General features: G+C 38.8%; 1 protein-coding gene across 2 annotated transcripts in view; it reads left to right on the top strand.

Annotated features, from left to right (window-relative positions):
• The window catches only part of LOC105392433 (scavenger receptor class B member 1), a 79,241-nt gene that overhangs the window by 26,817 nt on the left and 28,764 nt on the right, over positions 1–23,660 (top strand). Inside the window, exons 1-3 of one of the 2 annotated variants that reach the window (XM_048631885.1) lie at positions 5,902–6,083; positions 14,090–14,181; positions 20,621–20,781. In XM_048631885.1, coding sequence (XP_048487842.1) covers positions 6,017–6,083; positions 14,090–14,181; positions 20,621–20,781 — 320 coding nt within the window. In that variant the 5' untranslated portion in view covers positions 5,902–6,016. Of the gene's footprint in view, positions 1–5,901; positions 6,084–14,089; positions 14,182–20,620; positions 20,782–23,660 lie in introns of those variants that run through there. The other variant, XM_048631886.1, reaches the window with a different exon arrangement.

Below are 23,660 nucleotides of genomic sequence, written 5' to 3' on the forward strand. Positions count from 1 at the left end.
TTTTGACAATTAGCTTTATAGAATCGCAACTGCACTGAAGGTCGCGGGTTCGATCCCCGATCGGGGAGATATTTGTTCTCGGCTTTTGGTTGGCTATTTGTCACAGATACTTAAGTATCACTTGGTAAAAAAACAATATCTACTCAACCTTCCTTATGTAATACGGTACATATTTATGTACAAGTTAAGTACAAACTCACGTAACTCGATTTGCCCGGATGTGTTTCCAAATGTATTAAATACATGGTTTTTGACCAAACAACCTTTTAGAATAGGTATTATATTCTATTCTATTCAGAGAGGGGGGCAAAGCACCTGTACGTGGCTTTCTTGAGTGGAACCTTTGTACATATCCCCTTAATAATAATAATAATAATAATAATAATAAATTTATTTATTCCAGGTCATAACCCATATTTTTGATTAAATAACATTAACATTGATAATTATTTATAAAGCAAGATTACTAATAAATTATATAAAATTAATTTACATTTTACCTTTAAATACAGTCATAATTCATTTCATATTAAACATTATTTTACATGCATTTATCACACAATAATTGAAAAGTCAGTTTGAGCCAGTTGTCAGTCATGGTGAGTGTGTTTGTAGTCGCCTCCAGACTTCATGGACGGGGCTCGCCTGCCAGCTGCCGGCCGCGCGCACCACGGTGTTGCAGGACCGGCGCAGGCGCTCCGCCGCGCCCGCCGTGGTGTGGCGCATCAGCGCCGCCCAGCCGTGCACGCGCCCGGCCGCGAACATCTCCGACGCGCTGCACCAGGGGGGCAGGCGGTGCAGTATCCGCCATGCATTGTTGTACTGCACGCGGATTCGGTTGTATGCTGCCTTCGTATAGTGGCACCAGAGCTCAGCCGTGTACAGGTTGTAGCAGAACGTGGTGAACAGCAGGCGCTTCACCTCCACGCTGCAGCGCTGGAAGCGGCGCGCCAGCATGTTGGCTTTGACGCTGATAGCCCTGCGCTGTCTCTCGATGTCGGCTTCATCGCGAAGCTTGTCGTCAATTAGGTGTCCGAGATATTTAACTTGGCTGACCTTTGCCAGAGCTGCCCCATTGAGATGTAGGGGGGGATTTTCGGCAGGAGTGTTAGAGGACTCGAACACCATGTACACAGATTTGCTTGCGTTGTACAGCATGTTATGTGATTCTGCATAGTCTTCGCAGATTTTTAGCATAAGCCTCATGGCGGATACCGAGGGCGCCAAGAGCACCATGTCTATATGTATTTATTGAATGCACCTGCAGCAGCGATTTGCATAGTGGTAACAATAAGTTCATACAGCTCATTTATCTCTGCAGCCGTTTTAGGTTCTTCACGATGTTTTTCATGTGGTAGGTATATATTCATCAGGTTACCGTACCTAACAATATCGTTTCTATCCCGTGGTCTCCATGCCCAGGGATCAGTGTGAGAGTTCTCTGGGCCGACTGACACCCTTGACAGTTTATTTATTGAAAGTGTTATATGTATTGGTCGATGGTCAGTCCATGTCACATCGTAGTCCACACATATGTCTGTTATGCTCTTCTTCACTGTCTCTGATATCAGACAATGGTCAAGCCACGAGACGGAGCCATGTGCATCACTGACAAAGGTGTATGTATCAGCAGGTAGCATAGTTCTATCGACGCACTCGTAGTTATATTCAGTACAGAAAGATAAGAGCTCTCTTCCAAACTGTGTAGATGAGTCTGCGTTAAAATCCCCAATCACAAGGCAGTCGCTGCAGTTACTCTCCTCCTTTATGGCGTGAATTTTGCTGAGACAGTCTACGAACTCCGTAAAGTTATCCTGTTTACAGGTAGGCATATAAATGTTGATTATAAGCAGCTTGTTTTCACTGGATAGAGTCAGCTCAATTGCCGCTAGACGGGGTGTTTCACACAGTATACTGGCTGTTGCTTTTAAAGTTTTCTTATATAGGATTGCGATTCCTCCATGTGGGCGACCGACGAGTGGGCCTGCGCTAGTGTCGACGGCGGAGGTGCCTATCGCATCACAGCTGTCATGTATGTTCTGTAGCGTATGTAAATCTGTAGGCAGGAGCCACGTTTCTTGCAAAGCCACTACATCATTGTTCGAGCAGAGCTCCTCAATGAATTTACTGGATCTTCGCAGTGATTTGCAGTTTATCGTGACAATTTTTAGTTTATTGTTCATGTTTGTGGATTGGACGATGTTTTCTTTTGGTTTGATACGCTAGATACGCTAGCGTAAAAAGCTTAAATTCAGCTCAGCCAGCCTAGCTCCCGAGTAAACTGAAGCAGCAAGCCTGGGTGTTGCAGTAGCTGAGGTACTATTTAGAATAGGTATTTCTAAGAAAATTCATGTTTTCCGCCGTCAATTTTACCTTAAAGATGGTGTGATATCTTTAAGGTAAAATTGACGGCGGAAAACATGAATTTTCATCCTTAGATTAAATTAGGTATATTCTATTCTGATTTTCGGCTTCAATTCAATTTCATTGTCAGTTTCATTATGTATAATAAATATAATTTCTGCAAATTGGCACAGGTTACCTGGTAGAAATTGCTTTTTGGCAATAAATTTTTCTACTTTTACAAATAACCATCTTATTTCTGCGTGGGATAAAGTGTATTTAAACTTATCAATAGAGCGGTGGTAGCTCAGTCGGGTAAGCGCCCGCTTCTCGCGAAAGAGATGCGAGTTCGAATCCCGGCGCTGACATGTACCAATGAGTTCTTATAACTTAAGTACAATGTATTACCATCGCTCTTACAGTGAAGGAAAGCATCGTGAGGAAACCTGCATATATAGATTTAGCACACCTAGATATGTGAACCAACCAACCCGCAGTGGACCAGCGTACTTACACCCCCACAGAGAATAGAATATAACTAATCAATAGAAGTTAATGTGCGTAAAAACACAGGAAATGACTGAAACATCAAATTTCCAATTTTGATTGCAATGCATTTTTAAAATGATTGCGTACGGTATTTTCTGGCTTTGTCTAGCTATAAATATTATTATGATGTTGACGTAAACATAACATTGTAGTTACCTAGTGCACGTTTGAGAAGTCAGCAATTCTCAAAACAAACACTCACACCTTGAACTAATGTACTCCCTTGCGGGGTAGGCAGAGGTGCATTGCTGCACCCACTTTTCGCCAGTGTTATGTTAGTCCCAATGTAATAGGGGCGGGCCTTTTGCCATTTTACGGGCACATCCAAGACCCGAGAACAAATATCTGTGTTTAAACAAATATCTGCCCCGGCCGGGAATCGAACCCGGGACCTCGGCACAAGAGTCAGCGTTGCTAACCGCTGCGCCATCCGGTCGTAATTGTATCAACATCATCCAAACAACTGTCAAAAAAACATTTTCAATCCTTATTTATACTCAAAGCTTCCTGCCTTATCCGTTTTTGCGCATCGTACACGTATTGAAAGGTAAATGACAATAATTATGTTCCAAGAAGACGATGCAATCGCCCATTGTCTTGTCATGAAGGTGCCAGCCAATCGGACTGACCTGATATACAGGGTGTTTGTAAACAAATGTTTGAGTACAGTTCGGTTTAAATAACCACCTATTGGAACCTAACTTGGAACCTTTAAAGCTGAGTCAGTGATGTTGCACCATTCTATCGTCTATTTTAAGATAATGTATTTGACTTTTACCCCGAGGTTTTTTTCATTCTTTAAATAAACTAACAAGCCACTTATGTATAGGTATTTGCTTATGTATTTTTCCAGTTACATGACGTAAATAGTCTGTACACACATCCTATTGTACTATCAACAACATACTTACTTACAGATGAAGTTTACTTAATATTTTGTTAAAGTACTTAATTACCTATGTAATTATGGAGGATCTCGAGAGCGGTGGTAGCTCAGTCGGGTAAGCGCCCGCTTCTCACGCAAGAGATGCGGGTTCGAATCCCGGCGCTGACATGTACCAATGAGTTATTTTAAATTAAGTACAATGTATATCATCGTTCTTACGGTGAAGGAAAATATCGTGAGGAAATCTGCATATCTAGATTTAGCACATCTAGATATGTGAACCCACCAACCCGCAGTGGACCAGCGAGATGGGAAATGGTCCAAGCTTAGGAAGGTAGTTTAGACCTTGGGGATATGCACAAAGGTTCCACTCGAGAGAGCCAGGTGCAGGTACTTACACCCCCACAGAGAATAGAATATAATAGAATGGAGGATCTCATTTTCGAAGGAGGCAGTGCACATACTTTTTGAGTAGCTTATTCCCTGTTTCTCATTTCTTAAGTATCTTTAGACTAAAAAATAACGGTAATTAATTAATTTTATTCACGTTGGAGCTTAACTATACATTCTCAAATCAGAACCTCGGCATAAGATCCTAACTAATATTATACTCGTAAATGCGAAAGTAACTGTGTCTGTCTGTCTGTCTTTCTGTTACTCTTTCACGCCAAAACTACTGAACGGATTTGAATGAAATTTGGTCTGGGAAAAAACATAGGCTACTTTTTATCCCGGAATTCCCACGGAAAAACTTTTTAAGGCGAACCGAAGCGCGCGGGAACAGCTAAGTATCAAATAAAAACAAAATTCGATAGGCCTAGTACCTATACAAGATAGGTATAGTTTATTACTATAGACACAGTTTGAACGGTATAGTTACTCGATTGTGAAAACGAATTCCATTTTGTTACGCTTTTGTGTAAAAGTAGCCTTGGACTGTCATTTAAATGCGACAGCTCGAGTTCCGCAAATAATATTTATATTAATCCTTGAATAAGTAGGTAGGTACTATTAATTACTTTACTTTGTAAAATATAGTATGAGCCCTATGACAGACCCTCTAGTACGGGTTTTGCTATTTATGAAAACGAAAAAAGTTTACGTTTTCTCCTGTCATCTGCATACATTATCTGTCAAAAGTTTCATGATAGTTTCCATTAGAGGCGCCACTACGAAAAAACGTATACTTTTATAGTTTTCAACAAACTATCAAATCTGTACTAGACCTGCAGCTGTTGTCAAATCCATACATTAAAATTTTATTTGTCATTTGTTCGTTTTCAAGGGAACACCAACTTTATTTAGGTGCCATAATTATCTGTCAATCAAATGTCATAGGGCTCATGCTATAATTTACAAGAATAGAATAGAATAGAATATTTTTAGAATAGAATATTTTTATAATTACTACACTGTGGCTGGATGAGGAAGGCCGAGGATCGAGAGTTCTATTTTGAAAAGGCCCATGTCCAGCAGTAAGATTTTTTTTTTTTTTACATCTCACACACGGCCATCAAACCCCAAGCTAGGCAGAACCTGTGTTATGGGTATCAGACAGCTGATATATCTACACAAATACATAGATAGATACATACTAAATATAAATATGAACACCCAAGACCCGAGTACAAATATCTGTCCTTAAACAAATATCTGCCCCAGCCGAGAATCGAACCCGAGACCTTTGGCATAGCAGTCAGGGCCACTAACCACTACGCCATTCGACCGTCTAATTAATTTTAGATTTAGATTTAATCAGAACATATTCAATTTAAATAAAAACTTTTGTCAGTAGGTAAATTAAGGTACATTCCCGAAAATGACAATAAAAGCACGCTTTTAACTATTGATCGAATTAAATATTACAACAAAGTACAATCTTAAACTATTCGTCTGCACAAAAAAATGCATTTTGTTGGCCCCTCGTTTTTAAATTTGCCTCAAACAGATGATAGTTTTTATGATTAATGATATATTTCAGTCTAGCTTACAACACCGCACTTTTCTCATCAGCGGTTCAATAAATCAACAAAAAGTGCAAGCCTAGCACCGAAATAAAAACGGTTTACTATTAAATCGAACTGAACCCTAAAAGAAGCGATGCGTCGGACTAAAACCTCGTCCATTCAGCGAGCGTGCCCAGTCGGTGGCTGGCTGGCAACATGGCCGCCGAATATTAGCCAATCGCGACGCCCCATTTCCCGTGTTCCTTTTTCAAATCTCCCGCGTTTTCCAACCATGGCTCTGGATGTGTGTGTGTTTTTGCGGAAATTCTACGCGTACGCGAAGGAGAATGTGAAAATCAGTGGGTTTTTCTTTTGTTTTTTATTGGTAGTTTTGTTTTTTGTTGGCCAAGTGCATTCTTGGTGGTTGTGTAATTGGTCTGTGTGGATGAATAAGTATTTATTACAAGGTTCTGTGTGCAGGATTGCCTACTTAGTGGCTTTTTTGTTTGTTTTGGCGTTGATAAGTGCAAGGAAAATCGGTGCATAGGTTTTGTTTTAAACCCAACTGAAACCAAAGGTTTTATCGATAACTTGTGTTGTCTGATGAACTGAATTGACTTAGGATCCAAAAAATCTGCCATTTAGAGTGACTTACACCAACCATTTCAACGCATTTAAATCTATTGCTAGCTTATTTGACAGTATAATGCCAGAACAAGACAACAATAGACATCAATACGTTTAAGTATTTGGTGGAAGTCACCCTTAAATCTGATTTATTATTATTATTATTTACGGTGAATTTTATGTAGGTACTTATCTGAAGCGGTCTGTAGCTGAAAATGTTGATAGTGCGTGTAAATAGGGTAATACCGTCATATTATGACGGATTTACATTATACCTATGTGATCATACATACAAATCTTATATAAGTACATAACAAATATACAAGACTAGGTAGGTACCTATTACTACTTTTAGATACTGTAAAGTACTTATTCGCTTAGGTAGGTACTTGAGCTAAGCAATACAGTTGCTAAAATTAAACTTTATAAAAAACTAAGTAGATATCAATTTGACGGATAATTTACCGAAGTACCATCCAAACGCTACAAGTACATATATATTATTTCAACTATAATTCTAATCATACTTATTTTTGAGCATGGTTTAAGTTATAGCCGCCAATTGACTTTATTGGTTTGCTCATTTCATTGATGATCAGCGTAAAAAAACGAAGGTCACTGATGAACAGCCATATTTTAATACAAACTAGATGGCGTGTGAGTACAAAAGAAACGTCTCGACAAATAACACCCCACTTCCGCTACTGAGATGTTATTTTTAATATTTAGATCGGTTAGAAGATTTGTGACTTTATTCTTAGGTACAATGGTTGTCATTAGCTTGAAATTAAAACGGTTTGATAGTAAACAAAATGTGGACAGTTTTTTTTGCTTTGTTTATACAGGATGTTGCAAAAAGGGTATACTAAGCCGAAACCTAATTTTGAAATTCTGATTTCAGTTTCGGGCTTAGATATACCATGCTGCACATGTAGGTTTCGGCTTAGTATACCCTTTTTGCAACACCCTGTATATGTGACCCACCATCTTGTACGTTTATTGTTAATCTAAGTTCCCAACAAAGACTCGACTCAAAGTCACATAGCCCCATTGTTGTATCATCTGCTGCAGTCATCAAATATACCATTTGTTTAGTATTAAAGGATAATTCATGTAAAGCAAATTGAGGTCATGGATGATGCTAATGACCTAATGGGATTTCATTTGAAATTAAGTACGATTTTTAAAACAAAAGTAAACTATATTTAACTTAGTAAGTATTATGTTGGTATACAGGGTGTTGCAAAAAGGGTATACTAAGCCGAAAGGGGGTGACTCAGGGGGTCATTCTGAACAACTTTTGTTCTACGAGTTTTGGAAATTCGCGAAAAAAAATTATAATAATATTTGTTCTCCATAGTAAAAGTCACGTGACCAACAAAGTTCCTATGGGAAAGGATTTTTTATTTTCGTAAGATCTACACTAACACACCAAAATCGAACCAACTAGATAAAGTTTTAGAACTAAAGATAATCAATCTCGACAAATTAGATTTTATAGCTTTTAATTTTTTATTCTTACAGTTACAAGCCTATATACCTATACCTATATCATACATAGCCCAAATAACGATTCACATAATTATGATACATAAGTAGGAGATGCCTATGTCCAACAAAGGACTATAGAAGGCTGAGAGAGAGAGAGGGAGAGACATGGGTAGGTGAATGATGACCACCTGTATTGAGGCATGACATCCACATGGCATGAACAATAAAAAACAAATTGTCATGGCGACCATGACACGAGCTCGTACACTTGAGGACAAATAATTTGGTACACTTTGAACTTCAGAAATAGCTTCAATTAGCTGTTATTTGTTTTACAACGGTATTCAATCATGCTCCTATTGTATGGACCTATGCCCCACCTAAAGTTATAGAAATATGTACCTATAAAGGAGTCTACACACCAAACCCGCCGACACAGCCCGGCGGCTTGGTGTCGGCGACCCAAACCCGCCAACCCGCCAACATGTGTCATGGGGCTGTGTCGGTGAGTGTCGGCGGCAAGAAATCAGTACAACTTTTTTAGTACTTGCACGCGCGGGTACGAGTCGCCGACATGATTCCTGAAACAAAGTCGCCGACACCAAGCCGCCGGGCTGTGTCGGCGGGTCGGCGGGTTTGGTGTGTAGACTCCTTAAGTAAGTCAAAATCTAAGCACATAAAATATTAATTCTACATAATTAATGTTCTACATAAATCCTTCGATTAGGTGATGACTTGCGAAAGGTGGCTGGTTATGATTGGATGCGGAAAGCTAAAGATCGCATCCAGTGGCGTGCTTTGGGAGAGACCTACGTCCAGCAGTGGACTGTGGCTGATGATGATTATTATGATAAATCCTTCAGTTCGCGTTCCAATTTAAGTTAAACTAGTGAAAAGTTATTATTCTGTTAGTAAACCTAAAATGGACATGCTTATAACTCTATACACACGACACGGCTCGACGTCAGAAGGTTTAATTATAATAAAAACGGTACTAAAACCATTTGTGTCTTTGAATCTCTGACCAAATGTGGCCTCCATCGGAGGCTTTGGCCCACAAATGGCGTCACGGGTCGTTAAACGGACGAACTGGCAACGCATTTTTTATATATATATATTTCACTTTTACTATCTATTCGGTTGCGAGCAATTTTCACGGCTTTTTTGTGCAATATTTAAAATGGGTCATTTTAAACGGTGTGATGACCAGATTCTTTTTGGCAGAAAAAAGGTTGTTAATAGATTAGTTATCATAGGCAACATATTATGTATAATTTAATTTAATTTTACTATATATTTTATTATTGTATTTGTATTTTAATGGGTCTTACCTGTAAATAAAGAACTTTATTATTATTATTATTATTATTAATTCTGTAGGTACGGATTCTGATAATCATTTTCATTGCAGACGTACGTACGCATAGAAATACCTTAAAATATATGTAAGTTATACAGACCGTGTTGTGTTTCAGACCTAACAAACTTCTTTTTTTTTATAGGAAGTCAAGCAACTTTTATTATAACTGCGTAGTAAAAAGACAAGTGACCAAGAAAGTTTGTATTAGAAATCGCTTTTTTTTTAATCTTTTGTTATTCATTAAAAGAGTTTCTTCCTCCTATGGTTGTGGAGATCCTATATGGAGAAGGTGTAGAGGTTGAGAAGTGGATGATTCGATGATGATGATTTTTTTAATTTATTTTATTTATTTGGTACACAAAACAGAATAAAATCATTACAAATTAAGAATATAAGCATTGAAGTACATACATAGATCTAGATTTCATTCCAAAGCATGCATACACATAATCATATTAATATAAGGAACATGCTACATAATTAATTAATCATAATATCTATCAAGTGTTCATAATTTCATTCAATAGGTACAAACAATTTTACATAATTTACAAACATATTTCAATAATTATAACTTACGATACAATTTAATTTTTAAAAAAAAATTAAAATCGATATAAAATTTAATAATACTGACATTATTCTATTCTATTCTATTAAATTAAAAGTAATTTTGGAAAATAAATAATCAAATTGACAAAATTAAATTTATAATGGCGTGATGATATTATTATTATGCTTTCACGTATAGCATTTTTTTAGTACTTAGTTTACCATAACTTCCGATGTAAGCAAGAAAGCTAAAGATCGCAACCAGTGACGTGCTTTGGGAGAGGCCTACGTCCAGCAGTGGACTGCTATAGGCTGATGATGATGATGATGAACTTCCGATGTCGTATTTTTATGCTTTCCACGCAAATTTAACGCTTGTTTTTACGTTGTAGTTGATAAGAAGCTCAGTGTAAAAAGTTATAAACCATGAAATTGCAATTATTATTATGTTGTTGAGCGTTTTGCGCCGCGCTCACCCACTGACACACAGCATGGAGACTGTTTAATTGCCGATAGTTTGGCGTGTGGGAATTTGTCGCCATTGTTTGTTCAGTTCGTCTAACTTGCGTAATCTTCACTGTTTGAACAGAGCCGCGAGCACAGGATTCGATACTATTTTCGAATCTACACAAACATATGGAAAAAACAAATGCCACTTTTCGAACTGACAAATTTGCCATACATTTTGACAGTGACAGTTGACGATACTGTTCTTTTTCCATATGTTTGTGTAGTTTCGAAAATAGTATGGAATCCTGTGATCGCTGTACTGTTCGGTTCAAACAACTTGGTAGTTCTGAAGTTGGCAACGAACGCACTTTTGTATCTTGTCGAAATAACATACTTCCTCTTCATGCTTTCAAAGATTGACTGTTGGTTAGTTTGACAAAGCACAAAAGTGTCGCAGATAACTTTTGGAACTATCAAGATGTTTGGAACGAACTACGACGAACTACGACGGTGTAATATCACATACATAATATCATGATCTTCCTATATCGGTCCTTTACATTAAAAATTAAAAACCCATGCATCTGCTCCTCATAAAAGGTTCTTATTTGTTGTTGTTGTTGTGTTCCTATGGCACACCAGAGGTGCAGAGGGTATCCACTAACGTCCACCACTTCCGCCCATCTGCGGCTGTACTTTTGGCCTCGCCAGCTTAGTCCAGCGAATGAGTTAGCTTAGTTCTTATTTGCGAATTGCCAAAATTCACAGAGTAAAAGTTGTCCCCTGAATATCTGTCGCAAAGCCCTTTCAGATTAGGTACTATACCACTTTTATATGGTACAACATCCTGTATATGGATATACCTAGTCCCGGTCAGTTTGGCCTGCCTCAAAATGACTAAAAGTATACTATTACTACACTATACTATAGTGATTCGGCCTCAAACTTTGCTAAGATGAAAAAAGCGCTTAGAAAGTGCACCAGACGAATGTATTTGTTGCCCAATGATGTAACATTACCGCTGCCACTGACATAACAGTTATTATCATAGTCATTTCAGACGTTTACCAACTAATTTTAATTTTCGCAACATCTCTTTGCTGCTTTGCGGTAAGTCTTTTAGCGAGCTTGTAGAAGATAGACTTTTATCAGTGAAGTTTGCGTTGCCAGGTCAATGCACCCGACCTAATAAATAAATAAATATGTGGGGACATCTCACACACGGCCATCCGACCCCAAGCTAGGCAGAACCTGTGTTATGGGTGTCGGACAGCTGATATATCTACACAAATAAATACATAGATAGATACGAGTACTAAATATAAATATCAACACCCAAGACCCGAGTATGTACAAATATCTGTCTTTCAACAAGTATCTGCCCCAGCCGGGAATCGAACCTGGGACATAGCAGTCAGGGTCACTGACCACTACACCATTCAGCCGTCGTAATGATGAATGATACTGAGGAACTTTCATTATGGCAGCAACGCTCATAGAGTTTCCATTTCAAAGTTATCCATTTCGGGTGGCTATAACTTTAAAATAGAAACAAATGCCAACACCAAAAAAAGTTTTATTAATTAGGGCAAATTATTCAGAAGTTGTATACAACAGGTTTTTTATTTGGGTACGGGAATATTAGGGTTAACAAAGCCTTGCTATGGACTAATGTCTGTAATAAAAAATATTAAGTATAGCTGTTCCCGCGCGCTTCGCTTCTCCTTAAAAAGTTTTCCCGTGGGATTTCCGGGATAAAAAGTAGTAGTTTCCCAGGGTCTAGACCGTATGTATACCAAATTTTATTCAAATCTGTTCAGTAGTTTTGGCGTGAAAGAGTGAGAGGCAGACTGACAGACAGACAGACACAGCTACTTTCGCATTTATAATATTAGTAAGGATATTTTAAAGAACGCGCATAATTTCGTTAATGTATTTTTCCATAAACCTAGGTATTCATTCGAAAACATCTTCAGTTTCTCCAGCTAGCCGTCTGCATGTTTGGCAAACACAAGTGTCACGTATCAGAGACACTTCCGTAAACTAGATACGCGAAGTTGTCGAAAACATCACGTCCCACTGAAAACAACTAGCCTAGGCACTTTACTTGTACCTAGGTATTTAGATAATACCTCTAAAGCCGCAAATATGGTGACGGATTATAGTGAGGAAACCTGCACATCTACCCTAAGAGCATGAATAAATAAAATCCTAACTAATATTATAAATGCGAAAGTAACTGTGTCTGTCTGTATGTCTGTTACTCTTTCACGCCAAAACTACTGATCAGATTTGAATGAAATTTGGTAAACATACGGTCTAGACCCTGGGAAAAAACATAGGCTACTTTTTATCCCGGAATTCCCACGGGAAAACTTTTTAAGGCGAAGCGAAGCGCGCGGGAACAGCTAGTACACTATATTTGAATACAGCGATACGGCTCGCGACCTATCAGGTCAGTACAAATGTGTAGATGCGGGTGCCTCGCATGCGAGTCACCTCAAGCTACCCCTTCGAGGATTACGAGACTATCGTATCGTATCCATCGAACTTATAACATACCTATTATTTTTTCCTGGATAAACAGAATTTAAAGGATCTCCTTCGGAAGGAAATATTGAAATTTCTATTGTTCATTGTCATTATGATGCAATTAAAACCAGATTAAATGGTGACTTAAAACCAGATTAAATAGTTCTAGGTAGTTCTTTAGATGAAAATATATCGTGCGATTAAAATGCAATTAGTCGGTTAAACATCATTTCGTAATTAACGGTGGATGCTACCCGCTGGTTACGTCATACCGTGGGTTAATGATCTCTTATCTCTGTTGGATTTTCTTCCACTGGTATCTGTAGCTGCTTTAAGCCTCGTATTCACTAGGCGACAAATTGTCGCAGAACCTGTCTAGGCACATGTCGTCTACGTGTCGCCGCGACGTCGCGCTCTGTTCTGCGACGTCGCACGCGACTATACAGCGACATCTACGTGTCGCAGAACAGGTTCCGTGTTTTGGTTCGCGAGACAGAACTTCCTGCGACATCAGTGTAGCGCATAGAGTATTTTTTTTTTTACTATGTCTAGCGACCGCTGTTGCAGAGTGTGGACGGGTGCGCGACTTCTGTATCACGACATGTTACCAAAATGTTCTGAGAACACGCACCGTAGATGTTCTGTAACAGTCTCAGAACTTGTGCCCTAGTGAATTCGAGGCTTTATGAACAATAATATTCGATATGTGTTCAAACAAGTGATTCATGACATTCATTCTTCATGACATATCGGTGACAAATACAAGTTGACACCGTGGTGGAAGGAATAGCCAGATTAGTTACTGACTACCCAGGGTGCACCAGACGTAAATAAGGCTCACTTGATGTCACTAGAGGAGGCTACTTTCTTGCAAACCATACCTACACACTATTCTATTCTATTCTCTGTGGGGGTGTGCACCTGGCTCTCTCGAATGGAACCTTTGTGCATATGCCCATCAAGGTCTAAACTGCCTTCCTAAGCTTGGACCATTTTCCACCACGCTGGTCCACTGCGGGTTGGTGGGTTCACATCACATATCTAGATGTGCTAAATCTACATATGCAGGTTTCCTCACGATGTTTTCCTTCACCGTAAGAGCGATGGTATACATTGTACTTAAATTCAGAAAATAACTCATTGGTACATGTCAGCGCCGGGATTAGAACCCGCATCTCTGGCGTGAGAAGCGGGCGCTTACCCGACTGAGCTACCACCGCTCTTACCTACACACATTACGAGTAGTATTCGAACAGTCTAGAGTGATTCGTTATCCTATAGGACGCTTTTACACCTTTTATTTCCGTTATCCCTCCACAAATATCAACTAACAGTATCTTCTTCTCCCCCCAGGGTTCGTGCTGGCATCGGCCGTGGTGCTTCTGCTGGCGGGCATCGTGTGCGCTATCTTCTTCAACTCGTGGGTGCGCCTCATCATCGACCATGTGAGTGTTATACTGCCTTATAGTTGATTAGAAAGTAAGAAAGAAACATTATACATACACACTGAAACAGAACAATAATACAGAAAAAGAAACAACAACAAAATGAAGAGAATAATACATTTATTTATTTATTTATTTATTTAACTAAAATTGCACAACATTACAGTAAATACTAATTTGTTATACATTTAACCTTAAATCTAAAATAAGTACAATAAAAATAAAATAAATCAGCATAAACACTTCTTCAAAAAATTTCAACAATGACTATAATTTAACTTATTCCTATCTTACTAACTATAACATATTATATTTAAGGTGACCTTTGTGAATTCACCCAAACTGCAGTTATATAAATCCACACTCTCATTAACTTTATTTAATAATCTTAAGGCCCTAGTAAGGGGTGCCTTCGCTAGCAGGTTGGTCCTGGCTGGCGGTATACTGAACATACATATACATATACAGAACAATCAAAACATACAAAGGTTGCTGTCCAGAGTGTCAAAACGGCACCAGCTCAGCATTTGCTGTGGACAGTAAGGCCACAGCGTTGGTTTTCAGCTGGCCCTTAAATAAATGTGCGGTCAAACGGGTGCTAGCAACTGTCAGATGTTTTCTAGCTGCCCGGAGGCCTCTGACTGCTGTTGAAGCAGCAACCGGGACCCACGGCTTAACGTGCCGTTCGAAGCACGGAAGCGTCCAGAAAAGAACCACTTGAAATCGGTCACCCATCCAATGGCTGACCGTGCCATGTGTTGCTCAAAGCTAGCTCGACTACGGACGCTTCAATCGACGATAGCTAAGGCCCGGGTCTCCTATTACGCGCCGTAGGTCGCGTCCAGCGTCACGCCGTAGGCCGCGTCACGATGCTCACTACGTCTACGCGCCAACGTCGGCGTGTGAGGGAGACCGCATCAGTACATTTCTATAGTGAGCATCGTGACGCGGCCTACGGCGTGACGCTGGACGCGAACTACGGCGTAAATAGGAGACCCGGGCCTAAGATACAGAGCTAAGGCTGCCACCCCAGTAGGTAAACTGTTCGCTGCCGACATAAGCCGGTCTAAGTACATAATAATAATAAATATAATAAATAAATAAATAAATATGTGGGGACATCTCACACACGGCCATCCGACCCCAAGCTAGGCAGAACCTGTGTTATGGGTGTCGGACAGCTGATATATCTACACAAATACATAGATAGATAGATACTAAATATAAATATCAACACCCAAGACCCGAGTACAAATATCTGTCTTTAAACAAATATCTGCCCCAGCCGGGAATCGAACCCGGGACCATCGGCTCAGTAGTCAGGTCACTAACCACTACGCCATTCGGTCGTCAATAATATGCAGACATAATATGCAGAAACATTGGATAGATTGGATGAATAGGGGTGACATGCACCAAACTGTTAAATCTAGATTTAGTTATATCTTCATTTAAGAAACGTCAGTAATCAATTTAACACTAAATCTAGATTTAATATTTTGGTGCAAGTGGCCCTAGATGTTTATGAAGGCTGAAATAATTTGACAGAGATATACATATTTGACACCACATCCACATGCAGCATATCCGCCTATGTAAAATACGTTCAGTAGCATAAAGTACCTATCGCAAAATGCACCGCGCAGAATTATTTTTGTTAGCATAATGCACCTGTCGCATAATGCCCCTATCGCATAATGCACCTGTCGCAAAATGCACCTATCGCAAAATGTACCAAAATGTAGTCTGGGATATATTATCAAGGAAATAGGTGGTACAGAACCTCCTCCTTTTTTTGAAGTCGGTTAAAGACATGAGTGTAAATGTGAAAGCGACAAAAATCCCATCTTATTTCTTTATCCATCGATTGCCACAAAAAGTAATAAAACTTGCAAAAACTCATCGCTGCATTTCGGTCTAATCGTATTTTTTTATTGTTTAGTTTCGCCACAAATCTTGCATTGAAGGCCTGTGGCGGTCACCTTTCGCAATCGTAATGGTTTTTTTTCGTAATATAGAGATTTACATTTATATATTTTTAACTACCGGCCGAAAAAGAGATGGGTTATGCGTTTGAAATGTGTGTATTCGTGTACCTAAAAAAGTACACTCCGCGATTGTGTATCACACTTATTGGGTCTAGAGCTAGAGAGAGAAAATAAAAATGAAAATTCTTTTAATACCATTATAAAGCTACATTATTGTCCTGGATTTCGCACGGGTGACCACTTAAATTCAATGCTAAAAAGCTAGTGGCGAAAAAGTAGTTTACTATTTTTACGAGTAGTTTGGCCCTATCGCGATTTATTCAAGCCAGTCAACTTCCAAACTAGTCGTACGTCTTTTAGTAATGGCTCTGTGTAAATATGTGTCCATCGCCATTAAAAAACATAAAGAATAACTGCAGAACTGGACGACAAAACATTTAGAAAAGAAATAAAAGTAGATGACGAGTGGTGAACCGGATCTAGCGCGAGTAGAGGAGAGCTCCCAGGTTCGATGCCCGTCGCTGAGCATGCGCATGCACTCCGCAGGGTTGCCACACCATGATGGTAAATATTTGTAAAAATGCAGTTTAAAACATGTTGCATCTTTTTATGCGCCATCTCTGAGGATACAAAGAAAGAAAGAATATTTAAATACTCATTAACATGTCACTATAATATGTCTTGAGCTTTATACCCTACCATACCAGAAGCCTCAGGCTTATTTTTCATATAGGTAGAGTTTACATACACGAATACGGGAAATCATTTTAAGGAAATTTATAGGTAGCTTTTTATGTAATTAAATATTTGTACCAGTAGACAGCACATAATATTTTTGAATTTCTCAGACTATTTTTTATATTCTGCAAGTACCACGGGAATACCTAAAGGGTTTCGCTAAACTTACCTACTAAACCGGCCGTAAGACGTGCCTTGTTCTGATTCAGGACTGGATTTTTCAAAGTTCAGATAAAAATTTACTGGTCATTCTGATACTGTCGGGTGTCAATGTTTTTATGATAACATTTATCTAACTATGTAAAAATAAGCATTAAATAAGCAATCAATGTCCACTGTCCAGCTGACAGCCCTACCCACCCTGCGCCGGCGCAGCTCAGCAACGCATCACCACCCGCCGGCGCCGCGCATACAAAGCGAATCATTAGCCGATCAATATGTATTACTGTATCATGTGTTTATCGTGTAGCCACTGATGTCGATAAAATGTTATCGAGTATAAGTATATCACGGATAGACCTACAACTATTTCTCATTTGGTCGTTTTCAAGGGAAAAACAACTTTATTTATCAGGCATAATAATCTGCCAATCAAACGCCATAAGACTCATGCTATGTTTTACAAAGTATAGTTTTGCATGTACATATTATTATTGGAGTCTAGGAAAGCTAGACGTTATTCAAATGGAAACTTATGGTCTTCCATGGCTGGTTCTGTATGAAATTTTATGCATAGCTGAAATAGCTATTGAATACCATCCCTGGACGATTGGATTCACACTTCTTAGCCAGTACACAACCTCGATGTTAACCAGTTTAAAACGAATTAAAATGCCAGGTTTTACCACCATTAGAACGGCATGTTTTCCTTTGGGAATACCTGGATGTAAATTTTATAGTCAGATTCCTGGAAATCCCTGGTTATGTGACGTCTGTAAAAGAAAATCTACTTTCTGGTATTACCTATACGTTTCACTTTTATCAGACCAGTTGGTGGTAGTGATTTTGTAGGTACTTACTTACTTACTCTATACATATACAGGGTGTTGCAAAAAGCGTATTGCAAGCCGAAAGGGGTTGGTCATTCTAAACAACTTTTGGTCTCCAATTTTTGAGTCACTTTTCGGCTTTCGCCCGGTATACAAAATATTGAATGTAACATTGTCAAAAATAAAATACACGTGTCACTGTCAATCAAGTCACACTGAATTCTTAATTTTGTTTGCCACTCTTCTGCTCTACCTATTTCAAGGTTTAGTTTTGGTCATAGAATATTTACCTTGGCGGTCATACTTAATGCTTAAATGGGATTGTTATGATAATGACTGTGTAATGAATGCTCACTCAAGCCTATTTTAAGACATAAGTAGTCAGAAATGTTTTGATGTCGTTTTGAACAAGAAATGTGGGTCAAAGTCACTGTGCTATACTTATTCTCGGAGATTTTGATCATGAAATAAATATGCTTAATATACTTCCACTTATGTAATATGTTACGTTTAAAACCGGAAAAGTGAATGTATACCTGTAATTTTTTTTAAAAAGTTTAAAATCACCAGCGATAAAAACAATCTGAAAAACTCTAAGGGATCTTACCACCAAAACACAAACATATGTAGGTATGACTTTATTGTGGAAACGGAATATCTTTCACATCATCGCTGCATGGCTGGAAAGGCACCCTTAGGGTGCTTACATAGAGAATCGGGTTCCCTGAATCTACCTATGTGTTCATGACATTTAAAAATCCAGGAAATGCTCCGTGAGTGAACGCTTTCGCATAATCAGGTTACCGCTACAGGTACATACAGGGAACCCGATTCTCTATGTAAGCACCCTTACACTCCGCATTTCCCAACATTTTCTTGACCGACATGGTATAAACGGTGGTGTCACCGGTTGCCATCGCAACCGCACGTACCTGTGTATGTGTTTATGTGTGTCAGCTGCAATTAAGTGTGTCAAGCGGCTGTGGCGAGTGATGAAAGTGCTAGTGAGAAAGGTCTATTAGAAGATGCGTTTACTGGATTGTGATAAGAGTAACTTGATAAGCTTAGTAAAGAGAAAGAGATATTTTAGTCGCTTGATTTTGAGTTTCTCATTAATAAACATTTACAATTACTAGGTATGTTGAAGAAAAGAAGACATTTATTTCCTACACACAGAATTTGGGGTCATAGCTAATGTTACTCCAATTTTTCTTAGCCACACTATATCAAAATCAGCTTAGCTTTTGAAAAGTTATGCGAATTTTAGTGTTTTAACGTTGGTTAGGTTATTATTAGCTAGTGACGGTACATTTTAATGTTTTTTATGGTATTTTATAGGAAATACTTGGGCAATATGACATTGCTTTCAAGCACACTTATGTATACTTTAAGTAAGTTTTAACTTGAAAATATATCCCCCTTATCTTTCTATGTCATCGCTGCCAGTATATTACCACGAAACTTGTAAAAATATCTTTTAAACGAGTTGAAATCTTGACATAGCGAAATCGTACGTACGTGTTTGCTAAAATATTGCGTAAATAGAGGTAGACCACATATTTCGTGGAATGGAAATTATTTATTTTGATGATGATCTAAGGTGTTGTAGTTTTCCAGAACTGTAACCAAGTATTCTGGCCCTATGGTATAGATAGACTTAGTGCCAATTTCTCCATTCTCGGTTAGAGCATAACCAGGGAGTAGCGGTTAACTTTTGACACATCTGTCATGAATATTATATGGAGATGACGTATAATTTATAAATCAATCCTTGTCGCTTAGATAACGGAGAATGAAGGAATTGGCACTAATCTGTCTGAATCGATGTTGAGATGGTTAGGACCGTTAAAAAATTAATCTAAACGTTAAGACGCGGAATGAAAATGTTCCATTTACCCTATTTTAATCAAACCTTAAATTTAAACATTTAAAACGTGTGGTAATATTCTGATCCGCTCAGTTATAATGTACTATACTTCAATATTGAAGAAGGATATCAAGCTTGCTATTTCCATATAGGATTAATTTGTTGCTATTGTCAATGGAACTATTTCATTGCTTGCAAGTGTATGTCAACTACACCCGAGGCCAGTGTTGACACATCCGAAAGTCGGATGACACGTGACACCTGTCGCGTCGTATGTCAGCAGTGAAACCTCGGCATTACGGCATTTGTCAGAGTGTCAACGAAGCATTATTTAATATTTAACTTTGACCTGTTTTCGAAAATGTTTTATGCTATGGCTTAGGTGTTTGTACATTTTTTTAAAGTGGTGTACTGTAGTGGTATGTGCTATTTTAAGTTACAGTCAAATGCCTTAACAAACCTTTATAATTTTCATCATTGATCATGCCCTGTCATATACCAACCCGCACTTGGCCAGCGTGGAGGACTAGGCCTCAACTCTTCCTTCATTGGAAGGAGACCCGTGCCCCAGCAGTGGGGACGTAATGGGTTGTGATGATGATGATGATGTCATATACAGGGCGAAATCAATGTGCCAGTAATATTGAGAAACTTTTACAATAGGACTCACTTTAAAAAAGAAAACAGATGTTCCATTCTTCTTCTTTTTTGAACCTAACCTTTGTCGAGATGTTATATTATTAACGAATAAATAACCTACGTTCTTCAAACGATCTTAGTGTAGGTTAGGAAGTTAAGTCATTGTGTGAACAATTTCCCTCCAATCAACTAATGTATCCCCCCCTTTTCCCCCCCAGGAGCTGGTCCTTCGGCCCGGCTCGATGACGTTCGAGTGGTGGGCGCGCCCGCCCGTGCGGCCCTTCATCAAGGTGTACGTGTACAACGTGACCAACGCGGATGACTTCCTCAACAACGGCTCCAAGCCGATCCTCGACGAGCTCGGCCCTTACGTCTACTCGTGAGTATTATACCCGGATTTTGAGTTAGAATCGGTTGTAGTTTCTGAGTGGATGAACGGATTTTGACAAAATAGGTTTCGATTGAAAGCGAATTAAAGCAGCTTTCAAACGATGTAATTGAAACGAAAATAAGATAAGCCGTTTTGGAGATACGGGTTCAAATAGTTTAAGGGTCGATGCAGCGGCTTTTGTGGGTCGCTTCAGCGACTTTTCTAGACAGTGGCTGTACCGATTTTGATGAATAGCGTTACAAAGGGAGTGCAACTACCCCCCGTGCGGCCCTTCATCAAGGTGTACGTGTACAACGTGACCAATGCGGACGACTTCCTCAACAACGGCTCCAAGCCGATCCTCGACGAGCTCGGCCCTTACGTTTATTCGTGAGTACTTCTGAGTTTTTTCACCCGGATTTGGGGATGAAATGGGTTGTAGTTTCTTAATGGATGAACAAATTTTGATGAAATTAAAACCAATAGAAAGATAATTAAAGCAGCTTTCAAACAATGTAATTGATTCTAAAATCGAATAAGCCGTTTTGGAGATACGGGTTCAAATAGTTTGAGGGTCGAGGCAGCGGCTTTTGTGGGTCGCTAAAGCGGCTTTTCTAGACAGTGGCTGTACCGATTTCGATGAAAAGCGTTACATAGCAAGTGCAACTATCCCCCGTGCGGCCCTTCATCAAGGTGTACGTGTACAACGTGACCAACGCGGACGACTTCCTCAACAACGGCTCCAAGCCGATCCTCGACGAGCTCGGCCCTTATGTTTACTCGTGAGTACTATTGATAGACACGGATTTTGTGCTAGAATGGGCTGTAGTTTCTGAATGCATGAACCGATTTTGATAAAATAGGGTTCGATTGAAAGCGCATTAAAACAGCTTTCAAACGGTGTAGTTAAAATTAAAATCGAATGAGGCGTTTTGGACATACGGGTAAAATAGTTTTTGGGCGATGCAGCGGCTTTTATCTAGGTATGGTGCGAGCATTCTGCACAATTGGCTGTACCAATTTGGATGTAAAGCGTCACAAAGCAAAAGCAACTACCGCCCGTGCGGCCCTTCATCAAGGTGTACGTGTACAACGTGACCAACGCGGACGACTTCCTCAACAACGGCTCCAAGCCGATCCTCGACGAGCTCGGCCCTTACGTTTACTCGTGACTATTATACCCGGATTTTGAGTTAGAATCGGTTGTAGTTTTTGATTGGATGAACGGATTTTGACAAAATAGGTTTTGATTGAAAGCGAATTAAAGCAGCTTTCTAACGGTGTAATTGAATTAAAATAGGATAAGCCGTTTTGGAGATACAGGTTGAAATAGTTTTTGAGTCGTTATAGCGGCTTTTCTGCTGAACCAATTTCGATAAATAGTGTTACATAGCAAGTCGCACTATCCCCCGTGCGGCCCTTCATCAAGGTGTACGTGTACAACGTGACCAACGCCGACGACTTCCTCAACAACGGATCCAAGCCGATCCTCGACGAGCTCGGCCCTTACGTTTACTCGTGAGTACTATTGATAGAAAAATACCCGGTTTTTGTGTTAGAATGTGCTGTATAGTCTGAACGGGTAAACCGATTTTGATCAAACTAAGTTTGATACAAAGTGCATTAAAGCAGCTTTCGAACGATGTAATTGAAACGAAAATCGAATAAGGCGTTTTGGAGATAAAGCTGAAATAGTATTTGGGTCGCCGCAGCGGCTTCTAGATTCTGATGAATGGGTTGTAGTTTTTGATTGGGTGAACGGATTTTGATGAAATTAAAATAAAAAGGAAGTGCATTAAATCAGCTTTCAAACGATGTAATTGAAACGAAAATCGTATAAGGCGTTTTGGAGACACGGGTTTACATTACATTTACAATAGTTGAATGCAGTTCGATAATATTTCTTATTTATATATGTATGTATTACGGACATAATATTATGTAGGTACTTAATATGTCTGTCATACAAGTCATACATGCATTCATGGGTATGATGAATAACTTATTGGCATTAGTCATACCTAACGCAAGCCGGTAATAAAGTAAAATCAAAATCGTGAGGCGCAAATACCTACACTTGCAAGCAATGAAAACTATTCTGATGCGGTGTTCATTGTAAGTACTTATTATTATGTATTAAGCTAGCCTTTTCCGTTTAGGCATTGACTTATGTATTACTATCGTTTAGGAGTGATTTGGTGTTAAGTCACAGGAACTTTTTCATTGCTAGTGAGTTCATTAATAAAGGAGTGAATAGGTATACTAAACTGAGACAGTAGGTAGGTATTTGGAAGATAATACAAAGTTAAACCGAGTTTATTTATTATTAATTTATGATTAACAACTAGACATGTAGGTTTAATGTTTATAAAATAAACATTTATTGTTGATGTAAACATTTAATTAAGATTTATGTCTTATTAAAAAGTGGTGAGTCATAAAATTGTTATATGGCTGAATCACTGTATAATATAAAAATACTCGAAAGCAGGATATGACGAATGAAACAAGTGTTTACAGGGTGTTATTTTAAAGATTTCGTTATGTGAAAAAAGATCACAATCTGTACAACACTCTAAAAATAAAAAAGGCACATATAAAGGTGCGAGGTGTTAACAGTCAGACAAATATTCGTTCTTACCGTAATTCTGTCACAGCATAAAACACTATTTTATAATAAAGATTTTATTGAAAATAAACGTAGAAATGACAAAGTATGCACGACCGTTTTAACCCGCACTAAATTTATGCAAAACTTTTTTATCTTTTTAGGACCTTATCTATACAATAAATCAAATAAAATTTTAGGAATTTACTCAAAAACTCATCTTGATTGTAAAAAACTATTGAGAAATTGGCTACTGTCGCTAAATTATGAGGAGACTGAA

Source organism: Plutella xylostella, chromosome 30, assembly GCF_932276165.1.
Source record: "Plutella xylostella chromosome 30, ilPluXylo3.1, whole genome shotgun sequence".
In the NCBI taxonomy this organism is placed as follows: domain Eukaryota; kingdom Metazoa; phylum Arthropoda; class Insecta; order Lepidoptera; family Plutellidae; genus Plutella; species Plutella xylostella.